The sequence below is a fragment of the Dermacentor albipictus genome, chromosome 2 (assembly GCF_038994185.2).
Source record: "Dermacentor albipictus isolate Rhodes 1998 colony chromosome 2, USDA_Dalb.pri_finalv2, whole genome shotgun sequence".
NCBI classification, from domain to species: domain Eukaryota; kingdom Metazoa; phylum Arthropoda; class Arachnida; order Ixodida; family Ixodidae; genus Dermacentor; species Dermacentor albipictus.
This window is the reverse complement of record NC_091822.1, coordinates 26,928,840-26,941,157: the sequence shown is the minus strand read 5'-3', so window position 1 is coordinate 26,941,157 and position 12,318 is coordinate 26,928,840. Positions and strand designations below refer to the sequence as shown.

Sequence of the window (12,318 nt, the reverse complement as noted above, 5' to 3'; positions counted from 1 at the left end):
TGAAGGTGATCTAGCATGCGTCGACAGTAAGAGTCAGCAAGTTGGCGAAATATGAGCGATCGACTATCATGCGATGAAATCTGGTTAAGAGCGGTTGAAGACAACAGAGGTGTGGAAGGACCGTCGGAATGCTTGTAGCGGAAAGTAGTAGTGAAACCATGGCATGGTGCCGTAGGAATCGGGCAGCGAGCAAGCGCATCTGCGTCCTGGTGTTTCGTGCCACACCAGTAAGTGAGAGTCAAGTTCAAATATTGCAGACGGATAATCCAGCGAACAAGGCTTCCAGACAAGTGGAAAGCCAACATAAGGCGTGGTGGTCCGAAATGATGGTGCAATGGTCGCCGTGAAGATAAGGTCGAACTTCTGTGCCGACCAAGCCACAGCTAGACAGTCCTGCGCAGTGATGGTATAATTCTACTCGGCGTTTGTGTGTACGCTGCTTGCCTACGCGACGACACTCTCAACTAAAAACTTATCTTGCAGTAGGACAATACCACCGATGCCGTGACCACGAGCGTGCGTATGCAGGAGTGTGGGTCCGATTTCATCGAACTAGCGAAGTACTCGTTCAGATGTGAGGGGGTTTTTTACATGGGTAAGCACCGACTCGCATTCAGGAGACCAATCAAAGGGAACACCAGAACAGAGCAATTTGTGCAAAGGCACCGCTACTGAGGCGAAATCTCGTATGAATCGGGGAAAATAAGAACTGAGGCTAAGGCAGCTGCGCAAATCTTTGGACCTTTTTGGGCCGGGGAAGTGGAGAACCACTGAACCCTTGTCAGGACCAGGACAAATGCAGTTCTTGCTCACAATGTGACCCAAGACCCGAATTGTCTTTCTGGCAAAATGGCACTTCTTTGCGCTTAGCTATAGGCCAGCGCTGGCAAGGCACGTGAAAACTTCGTCCAGACGTTGCAAGTGTTGCGAGAAGGTTGATGAGAAAACGAATTTCGGTTGATGGTAAGAAACGAATTTTCGCCGATGACTGCGTGATTTACCATCATGTTTCTAATGCTACTGACGAAAACACCTTACATCAAAGTCTTAGCAACGTGCAGTGTTGCAGTGAAGATTGGCTGATGACTCTGAATCCCAACATATGTAAACATATATCTTTTACCCGCTGCCGTAACCCTTTCCTGTCCTCTTATACAATAGTAAACGTACCCAAATAATCAGTAGGATCATTTGAGTACTTGGGCGTCACATTTTCTCGTGATCTCAGTTGGGGTGCGCATATTTCCAAAATACGTTCATGAGCTAACCAAACTTTTGGCTTCATGACACGACACTTGCGTGACGCCGCGCAGAACGTAAAACTCCTGGCTTTCAAATCCCTTATCAGACCGAAAGTTGAATACGCATCACCCATCTGGAATCAATATCAAATCTATCTAGTTAACGAGCTCGCGTCCTTTCAAAACCGTGTCGTCAGATACATCCATTCATCCTACTCATATGACGTAAGCGTATCACCGTTAAGAGCAAAATCCGATGTACAGCACCTTGCGCGTCGCCGCGCTACTGCCAGCCTTTGCCTCTTTTACAAGTTCTTTTACAGTTGCTTATTTCACAAGCGATATATCACACCACCCGCACGCATATCACTATGAACTGAGCACCCATTACAAGTCTTACGCCCACGCTCCCACGCAAATACTTTTCCTCGTCTTTTTTCCCCGGAGAGCATCAGATTGGAACGCCCTTCCACACCACGTCGCTGCAATCACTTGCCCTACATAGTTTTTTGGAAATGTGTCTTTCTTGGCTAATCGATAACCTGCTTTTTCACGCATTATTTGTTCGGTTTTTATGCACTTGCGGAAACGGGGCTTTCTTGTACAAATTTTTCTCTATACCTGTGTTTCTGTTTGCATTATTAACTGTACCCAGCCCTTATGTAATACCCCTAGCAAAGGGGTCTTTAAGGTATTAAAACTGAACTGAACCGAACTGAACAATATCGTCCAGATAGCACAAGCTGGTCTTTCACTTCAAACCACGCAGAACGGTGTCAATCATGCGTTCGAATGTTGCGGGAACGTTTCAGAGGTCGAATGGCATTACACTGAACTCGTATACCTCATCTTGTGCTGAAAACACTGTTTTTTTTCTTTATCATCCTCATTGCATAGGTATCTGCCAGTAGCCTGGACGCAGATCGAAGCTCAAGAAGTACTCGGCATCCAGTAGCTCATCCGAGGCATCGTCTATGCGCGGCATAGGATAGACATTCTTGCGCGTGATCATGTTGAGTGTCCCGTATTCTACACAAAACCACACACAGCTGTTTTTTCAGAACTGGAACGACGGGGGATAATCAAGGACTAGCGGAGTAGCGTATTATTTTCGGTTGCAACATGTCATATACGTTTTTATCAATGCCTTTCAGTTCGGCTAGGGATACACGGTATGCTCAACGGTGAATGACGGACCCGCCATCTGTGCCTATCCGATGCGTGGTGACGGAAGTCTATCCCAATGAAGTGGAACGGGCGTCAAACAAAGCTTCATGCTTTTTAAGTAAAGGAAACAACTGTGTTGACTGCGAAGGAGACAGGTCGGTACTGATGGCAGCTGCAACGGCATAGAGAGATGAGGAACGGCCAAGAGAAGGAGCTGCAGAGGAAGCAGCTTCAACGGAAACAACAGAGAGAGGCTATGAATAAGTGACGCAAGCCAACGTAGTGCCCATTGGAATCAGATTTTTTTCGTATGTCGGTTATGTAGCACAGACAAATGCGGAACCATTGCAAGCAAACGAAGTGGTGCGTCATCTGCATGAAGCGAATAGGCGGTATCGGTCATGTCGGGAACACGTTGCTGGTAGCAAATGGAAGCTCACGCTGTAGAAAAAAAAATCCAATACTAATACCAGCTGTTGCACACGAAAACTTAGCACTAGAAATTGCACATAATGCAGATGTCCATCAGCATTAGACACGAGCAGTGCACCTGGCGGAAGGTCGAATGGCGTCCACTTTAGCAGGGAGTAGTGCAGGTTCATCAAATGGAGTTGTAACTTTCCCGAGACGCGAATACATATTAAGGTGAGTAATTGACAAGATAGCACCAGCGCCTATTAATACTTCCTCCTGTACTCCTTCCACTAAAACAGATAGCATATCATGCGAACACGCTAGAGGAATTTCTGTCCTGTCGTTCAATGCAGCTTTTCCTCCAAAAGCTGCATAATTTAGCTTTACTGTTGACTGTCGGCAAATTGAGAGGCTGGTCAAATTGGCGACGTAGAGCGGCGAAGGGTTGACGGCAAGCGGCGTCTAGCACGACGACAGCTAGAAGCCTTTTTGGACATTGCAGGCGGCGGTGGAGAGCGGCTGAGACGCGGAGCAAAAGACGGCGGTGAAAAGTGGCCCCATCAGAAAAGTTCTTTCGCTCGTATACAGCAAATCGGCAACGCTTGGCTTGCTGACACTTGTGACAAAAACGTACGATGTTACAATATCCACAACCGTAACAGATTGGCGGATGGTAAGGTTGGGTAAGTGCGCTGGTAGATATCGAAGCCAAGGGTCCGGCGTATGTTTTGGAGGCATCGATGTAACGAAGGCTGGGGTAACCGCGGGTATTTTCGCATATGTTGATAGGGGCCTGTGGGGTAGAGTATCCGCACACGCACTACCAGCCATGGACGCCAACTCCTCCGTGAAAACGTCACGCAATATGGTAGTTGAGGCGACGGAAAGAATCGAACCTGCCGAGAAGCGAAGAGACTGCAGCTCTTCTCGTATGCTTGCGTGGACCATTGCGAGCAAAAAGCCCAAGGGTTCGTTCCAGGTTCGTTCGGCAGCAATCGGACACATTTGACTTCGTCAAGGCGCTGGCACGTGCAAGCAATACCAGCAACGCATTGCAAGCTATTGTCCCAATGTCTTTGGATATGTGTCCTACTCTGCCTGATTCCGTCATGGAAACGTTGACGCGTCGACAAATAGCGAGGACCTCCTCTATTTACGAAGGATTCGCCGAGTTGTTGCTTGCGAGTGCCGAGTGTCTTCTTTGCGAGGGCGGAATGAACCACTGGTGTACCCAAAGCTTGTCCGAGCCGCTGTTTGAATGTACTCCAGTCAATGAAGTCGATATCGTGGTTGAAAAACCAAGTCTTCGCCACGCCCGTGAGATAGAAGGATACGTGGTGTAGCTTCAGCGCCTCGTTCCAACGGTTAGCAGCAATCACCCGGTCGTAATTGTTGAGCCAATTGTTTCGATCTTCCTCACGAAGGCCATCGATGAGATGGGGGTTGCGCTGGGGCCCACTAACAATTTAAGAAGGAGAGGTTGCGGCCGGCTTAGCCAAGATTGTAGATGTAGAAGTGCCGGAAGGCTCGTCCTGTGGCATGATGGTGGGAAGCTTGCACAAACGGCGACCTGAGCGAAGCTGCAGGAGATAGAGCGGGCAAGAAGAGGACGGGGGACCGAGGAGCAACCTCCCCAGCGTGTGACGTAGCAGTTAATCGGTCCTTTAATAGGTCCCCACGTCATGGCGGACCGGTAACACTATAGGCACAGATCAATCTCAAGATAAGTCACCACAAGCGACGAAGGCGAAGAACGCGATGTGATGATAATCATATGCAGACGATGAATAAGGGCATAAGAAATGCCCACAATATTAAGAACGTGCCTCACATATTTTTTTTATTTTTTTTTATTTACAGAATACTGCAGGCTAACTTGTGACCCAGGCAGGAGGGAAAATGTTCATACAGTAATGTAATTAAATGCGTTCAAAGAAAAGAAGTGCATATGAAATATGAAATACATTGAATCATATGAGGTACATTGAAGGATGATATAAATACAGAAAAACACATTCTACAAGCATACAATGCAAGGGATTGAATTGAAAGGAAAGAAATATTTACAGTAACAGTTTACACAGGTTGTTTTTTTTTCATGCTAACACGCATTAAAGTACTCATGCGGTCACACGTTTATTTGAAATGCAGTTTTTCAATGGCATGTAATATGTTATTGGACAGGAATACATCGGTCGGCAGAGAGTTCCAATCATTTATTGTTCTAGGAAAGAAAGAATATTTAAAGCAATTTGTACGCGCGAAAATAGGGGTTATCTTGTCGGGGTGATAATTTCTGGTAGCTCTAGCTGGTAGCGGCTGGAGACAGGGTGTATGACCAAGTTGTAGTTCCCTTATCCAAAGGCGGAAAAGGAATGTTGGGCGTGCTACCTTTCTTCGGCATTCTAGGGTGGCAATATTATTTTCATTAATCGATTGAGAGGGGGAGTCATAACGTCCATAAAAATTATATATGTAGCGGACGGCAAGCCTGTTTATGTTTTCCAGTTTTTTAATATTTGTTTTCGTGAATGGGTCACAGACGAGGCAAGCATATTCTAATCGCGACCTTACGAGTGTGTTGAATGCCAGCTGTTTCACGGATGGAGGGGAATGTTTCAGCTTGTGTCTTAGTAGGCCGAGTTTACGTGGAGCAGACGCACAAACATTATCAATGTGTTGCGACCAGGTTAGACGATTGTTGATAGTTAATCCCAAATATTTAAAAGAGTCTGTTTCAGAGACGGCGGATAGATTAATAGTGTATTGATATGTTAGAGGGTGTTTTTTGTTGGTAATGCGCATAAAAACCGTTTCTTAAAATCGCAGTAAGACTTTTATTCAGGATCACTTGATCATTGGCATCTTTAATCTCTTTGTAAAGTAAGCAGTCGTCCGCGAACAATTTAATACTCACACTATCGTCTATGCATGCTGTTATGTGATTAATATATACTAGAAGAAGTAGCGGTCCGAGCACGCTTCCCTGCGGCACTCCCGAGTTTACGGGGAGACATCCAGAGTAATGGCCCTCAACATCGACGAATTGTCTGCGCATGCTCAAGTATGTACAGATCCAGTTTACTATGTTAGGTGGAAACCCATAGTTGCTTAGTTTTGTTATCAAACCAAAATGAGAGACCCTATCGAAGGCTTTGCTGAAATCAAGGAATATAACATCAACATGGCCGCCTACATCAACCTGGCCATCAACCTGGACCAAGTAAAAGCAACTATGCTTGCTTCGCAGAACGAATAAAAACTGCGACGTAAATAGTATTCAGGCATCCTTTTGAAATTTTAAAAGCCCATAATTAACCTACACAATCCGATCTTTCAGCTCACGTCCAGCAATGCGTGTGCCCCATTTGCTCTAAATATGAAATCTGCACGGAAGCAAGGAAACTTCGTACGCACAGCTACCGAGCCCAGTCAGCTGGGCTCGGTAGCTGTGCCACGACACGGCTTAACCCACTTCTGTTCACTATGCAGGAATTCGTTTGCGCTATCTCCTGCGTGCTGGTACCCTTTCTTCTGGGCCCGGTATCAGCCATCCACGTGCACTACCCTTTCCCGGCCAGCCTCGTCACCGTGGACAACTGGCGCCCACTTCCAGCATTGGTCACTGTAGTTTCTGCGGCGCTGGAACCTGGAAACTGGACGCTCGAAGAGGAATTCAATGTCCCACCGTCATCGACCTCATCAGGCACACTGCGTATAAATCATCCCCGCCAGCCGGGCGCGCTCTGTGGGCTCGGTAGCTGTGCCACGACACGGCTTAACCCACTTCTGTTCACCATGCAGGAATTCGTTTGCGCTATCTCCTGCGTGCTGGTCCCCTTTCTTCTGGGCCCGGTATCAGCCATCCACGTGCATGACCCTTTCCCGGCTAGCCTCGTCACCGTGGACAACTGGCGCCCACTTCCAGCATTGGTCACTGTAGTTTCTGCGGCGCTGGAACCTGGAAACTGGACGCTCGAAGAGGAATTCAAGGTCACACCGTCATCGACTTCATCAGGCACACTGCGTATAAATCATCCCCGCCAGCCGGGCGCGCTCTGTGGGCTCGGTAGCTGTGCCACGACACGGCTTAACCCACTTCTGTTCACCATGCAGGTCAGTAACCATTGTCGCATTTTCGCTACACAATCGAGCAATAGATGCCTTTTCCAGGTACCGAGCCCTCAGTGCTGTGTTTGTATCATGTCTGATTGTATTAACAGTGTTTGTTCTGTGCTACTTATGTTATCCGGAGACATTGAAACTAACCCAGGACCCCCCACCCTAAATGAAATACTAAATGAACTAAAAGGCTTGTCTTCTGGTCAAGCCCAGCTCATTGGAGACGTGCAGAGCCTAAAGAGCCAGCTCTCAAGCACCGATAAAACCATTTCCGAACTAGGCAAAAGAATCGACAGTTTAGAATCGCACTACCACCAGCTTCAAACGCTTCGAAAGGAATTAGACGCCGTTGCAACCACCACCTCCCAGACTACTCGACAGGTCTCGGTATTGGAGACTCGTCTGGACGACATGGAAAACCGCTCCCGACGAAACAACTTGTTGTTTTACGGCATTGCGGACGACACACCATCCGAGACCAACACTCAGTCTGAGCAACTAGTCACTGGGTTTTGCAAGGACCATTTCAATGTAGCCATCGAATCTAAGGAAATAGAGCGTGCCCACCGTCTTGGTCGCCACTTGCGAGACCGGTGCCGCCCCATAATAGTAAAATTTACCTCTTTTAAAACCAAGGAAACTGTTCTCGCTAATGGCTCTCAACTCAAAAATACACATTTTAGCATTGGGGAAGATTTCTCGCCTCACGTTCGGAACGCACGGAAGCACCTTCTCGCTTTTGCTAAAGAAAAATCTGGCCCTTTTCTTTTACGATATAAAACATTATTTATGGGCTTCAAACGCTACGTATTCGACGATGCAACCGAAACTGTCGAAGAAAAATCATAGCTACCCCCTCCCCACCCCAAATCATTAAATAGTTCCGTTCCTGGTCACAAAGCTAATCTCTCTTTTTCGATTATTTTCACAAACATTCGCAGCTTTCTTTCTAAACGCCACCACGTGTCAAGCCTTGTATCTTCATCCAGTAGCAATTTACTTATTCTAACTGAAACATGGTTGACCTCTGACGTCACCGATGGCGAAGTTTTATCCGACTTGCCCAACTTTAATCTTTTTAGAAAGGATCGTCTCGGCACACGCGGCGGGGGCGTCCTGATTGCTGCAAACAAACAGCTTTCGTGCTCTGTTATCAAAATACCCTGTGTCCTTGAAATTTTATGGTTAATCTGTCGTTCCGCACCACAGTCGGTGCTCTTAGGTGTTTGCTACAGGCCTCCTAGACACAATCCAGATTTTTCACGCGAACTTAACAATATTTTAACCAAACTTTCGACCAAATACCGTAATGCTCGCGTTGTTCTCTTTGGAGACTTTAACTTTCCGAATATCGATTGGATGACCCTAACCTCGTCAGCACCCAATGCGAAAGAAGCTAACGAATTTCTTGACGTTTGCCTAAACTTTAATCTTACTCAGCTGATATCACAACCTACACGAGTCACTTCCGATACCGCCAATATTCTTGACATAATCTTAACAACAGATCCAGGGAGCCTGTCTTCTATAACACTTCTAAAAGAAATAAGTGACCACAAAGTAATTCATGCTAATTTTGCCTTTGTTCCCGAAATACGCCAAGCTTGCAGGAAAACAATTCGACTATATGACAAGGGGAACTATGGGGCCATCATTAGCGAACACAATGCCTTTTTTCCATCGTTTCAAGACGGTTTTTGGGAACGAACTATTAACGAAAACTGGTCACTCTTCAAAAACGAAATGAACCGATTAGCTGATGACTTCATCCCTAAGGTAACTTTCCGTCCCACCCGCCAAAAACCTTGGTTTACGAAGTCATTAAAATCGCTTGAAAACAAGAAGAAACGTCTTTTTCGTGTCGCCAAGACTATAAACAGTGTTTGCGCATGGGACAAATACAACATTGCAGAAAAAGCATACTTAACAGAAGTGCGCAACGCTAAATACTCATTCTTTCACACTGAGCTACCAAAAATTCTTGCTGATTCACCCAAACGTTTCTGGAAAATTCTAAACCCACATGACACCCCTCCTGTTATCCTTACTAATCAATCTGGTCAAGAAGCAAGTTGTTCAGAAAGTGCCAATATATTTAATATAGTCTTTTCATCTGTCTTTACAAATGACCCTAACCCTACTGAAACAGAACTGTTTTCCGCTAGGTTACCTGAAATGCCACCCATAAGCATTAGTTTCTCTGGTATCTTGTCCTTAATTGAAAAAATGAAATTGTCATCTTCTACGGACGAAATAAATTCCAAGCTCTTAAAAAACACTAAGCCCATATCTGCCGAATTTTTACTGCTACTGTTTTCCCAGTCACTCTCCTCAGGAATTCTCCCTTACGACTGGAAGTGTGGGAAGGTCATTCCAGTTCACAAAGCAGGTGACAGAGACTGTCCGTTAAATTACCGCCCCATATCTCTAACCAGTGTGTGCTGCAAACTCATGGAACATATCATATACTCTCAGGTCATGCAGTTCCTTGATTCTAACAGCTTTTTTAATCCCTCTCAACACGGATTTCGAAAAGGCCTCTCATGCGAATCCCAACTAGCCCTTTTTCTTCACGACCTAAATGCTAACCTCGACACTAACCTACAAACAGATGCTATTTTTCTTGCCTTCACCAAGACTTTTGATAAAGTACCACACAAGCGTCTACTAATGAAGCTCTCTGAACTAAATCTGCCACAGGACGTTCTAAACTGGATCGCCCAATTTCTGACTAACCGCTCTCAGTTTGTTTCCCTTAACAATGTCAAGTCTGACTCGCTCCCTGTAACGTCCGGCGTGCCGCAGGGATCTGTCCTCGGCCCACTTTTATTTCTAATATATATCAACGTCTTGCCTAATAATTTATCATGTAACATCCGCATGTTCGCTGACGACTGTGTTATCTACCGCAAAATAACTAACATATCTGACCAAACAGCCCTACAGAATGATCTTAATAAAGTGTTCGACTGGTGTAACCGCTGGCTAATGACCCTTAATCCTAACAAATGTAAATTAGTTTCCTTCCACCGCCGCAAAAACCCGCTCCAATTTCCCTATAAAATCGCTAACATACCAGTTGAAACAAGTGAATCCTATAAATACCTTGGTATAACACTAACCCCTGATCTTTCCTGGCGCACCCATGTCACGAATATCATTTCATCGGCTAACCGATCATTAGGATTTCTAAAACGTCATCTGCGTCACTCACCCTACCACGTAAGACTTTTGGCTTACCAATCGCTAATTCGACCCAAACTTGAGTACGCATCACCAATCTGGAGCCCTCACCAAGTCTATTTGATTAACGCTATCGAAGCAGTGCAAAATCGTGCTGCTCGCTTCATTCATTCTTCTTATTCATATGATATCAGCGTGTCATCCCTTAAGAATGACTCTGGTCTGCCCACTCTTTCGTCTCGCCGCAGGATCGCCACACTATCACTTTACCACAAGTTTTATCACAGTTCTTTCAGCCATCCACCTTACATCGCTCCCGCCGCTCGCACATCCCCCCGCACGGGCCATCCACTTCAAGTCACCCGACCCCGTTCCGGCACCACTACTTTTTCTGCATCATTTTTTTGCCGCGCAGCTTCAGAATGGAATGGCCTTCCCCACGACATTGTTTCAATCACCTGTCCATCACATTTTATTCAAAGTGTATCCATATACCTGTCTCGTTAACAACCTGTGGCATTTGTAGCATCTCTGTACACCCCACCCCTTATGTAACACCCCCTTGTGGGGTCTTTAAGGAAATAAAGTGAAGTGAAGGGAAGTGTTTGGTATAACGCTTTTTGTCGGCCAGCAACGAGCGTTTAGGAATTTTTCATTTAGCCCAAACAGGCACAAGCCCTTAAAAATTCGTCTCCCTAATGTCAATTACAATTGACCAATTTCAGTAATATATAAACTCAGTCAGCTGACGAACGTTTTCCGCAAAGTTGGGAAAACTAGCGTGCAAAACTTTCGAGAGGTTCCAGTCGCATAGCAGCTATCTGGGGAAAAAATATGCAGTTTTTCCGTAGCCGCCTTTGACAGATGGTTTTGTTTAGAAGCGTTACCTATCTTCTGTTATTTATTTTTTATTGTTGGTGTTTCTTGTTGTTGGGTAGTGATAAATGTCGGTTTCGGTTTATTGATCAATAACACATTAGATATCTGCGTGAAAAAGGTTAACAAAAAAAGGTCCAGAAGTAGAAACTATGGGGCGAGGGAGGACTAATATACAATAGTACTAACAAAATACAGGGAACTTAGCGAATAAAAAAAAATGGGTTAGTTATCTTACCTAAGAACATTGCTACAAGTAATCAGTTTCAGCGATCTTATAATCGACAAATGTGGACCCCATGTTGCTCGAACCGGTTCTTAAAAGCACTACATCCTCGCCTTCGCTGCGCAGCATTGTTCGCTCCCGCTACATGTCACGCAATGCTACCGTTCTGTATGCTTCCTGACAGAGGTCATACGATGGCTACCAATGTGGTTGAATATGGAATGTTTTGTGGAGTCTGCTGAAGTGTGAGAGGAAAAAAAAGATTGCTTGTGTGTTGGTGTGCTGCGCTCTTCAGTTTGAGCGTATTGTAAAATAGTGCAGTAGAACCATTCACATACCTTCTGATGGTTTTGGCGAGTGGCAACGTCGTCGGTAGAACAGATGACATCCATACGCAAAATGCGTATCTCGATGTGAGTGCAGGGAGTTGTGTTTTCTGCATAAGTAAGAGAGAAAGAGTAAATGCTGAGAGGTATATTTTAATAACTTGCCGGTTGGTCTTCACAAAAAAAAAACCTCGCAAGGAAGATTTAAGAAATGTGCAGATCCAACACACGTCTTAGAATATACACCCGAAAAATGTTTACACCTTTGCGCTGTATCTTATGCCCAAACAATAATCGTCATCTGTCTTGCCCGCATTTCCTTTCTTGAACGCTGCGAGCTCGGCACTTCCATGGCACGAATGACATGCGCGTTATTAGCATGACACAGCATTCTAGACTAGAAAGTAGTGAGCGCCGAGTTTCAAGGAAACCCAAGCAAGGCAGATGACAATTACTGTTGTAGGACAAATATACACCCCAAAGGGGCAACCGTTTTAAGGCAGCTATTTCAAAGAGCTACACTCCTAGCAAAATTACACCCTTTGGGTCGTATCTTGCCAAAGGACAATAATCATCATCTGCCTTGTCCGAATTTCCATTCTTTAACGCTGCGAGCCCTGTACTTCCTAGTCACGAACGGCAAGCGAAATATCAGCATAACAGAGGATTCTCGACAGAAAAGTCGCGATCGCAGCGTTTTCCTTAAAATTTTGAAGAAGTGCAAATGTTTTAGAGTGTGCACTAAAGAGATTTGCACCATTGG

The 12,318-nt window shown here is 45.4% G+C and overlaps 2 protein-coding genes across 4 annotated transcripts in view; one reads left to right on the top strand and one right to left on the bottom strand.

The window, feature by feature from the left end:
- Window positions 1-12,318, bottom strand: part of LOC135897907 (uncharacterized) — a 69,438-nt gene that overhangs the window by 26,667 nt on the left and 30,453 nt on the right. For both annotated transcript variants that reach the window (XM_065426600.1, XM_065426599.2), the window contains exon 3: window positions 11,568-11,665. In XM_065426600.1, coding sequence (XP_065282672.1) covers window positions 11,568-11,665 — 98 coding nt within the window. The remainder of the gene's footprint in view (window positions 1-11,567; window positions 11,666-12,318) is intronic.
- The window catches only part of LOC135897905 (uncharacterized), a 121,939-nt gene continuing 116,144 nt past the window's right edge, over window positions 6,524-12,318 (top strand). The window contains exon 1 of one of the 2 annotated variants that reach the window (XM_065426596.2): window positions 6,524-6,938. In XM_065426596.2, the coding sequence (XP_065282668.1) occupies window positions 6,621-6,938 (318 nt within the window). In that variant the 5' untranslated portion in view covers window positions 6,524-6,620. The remainder of the gene's footprint in view (window positions 6,939-12,318) is intronic. The other variant, XM_065426597.2, reaches the window with a different exon arrangement.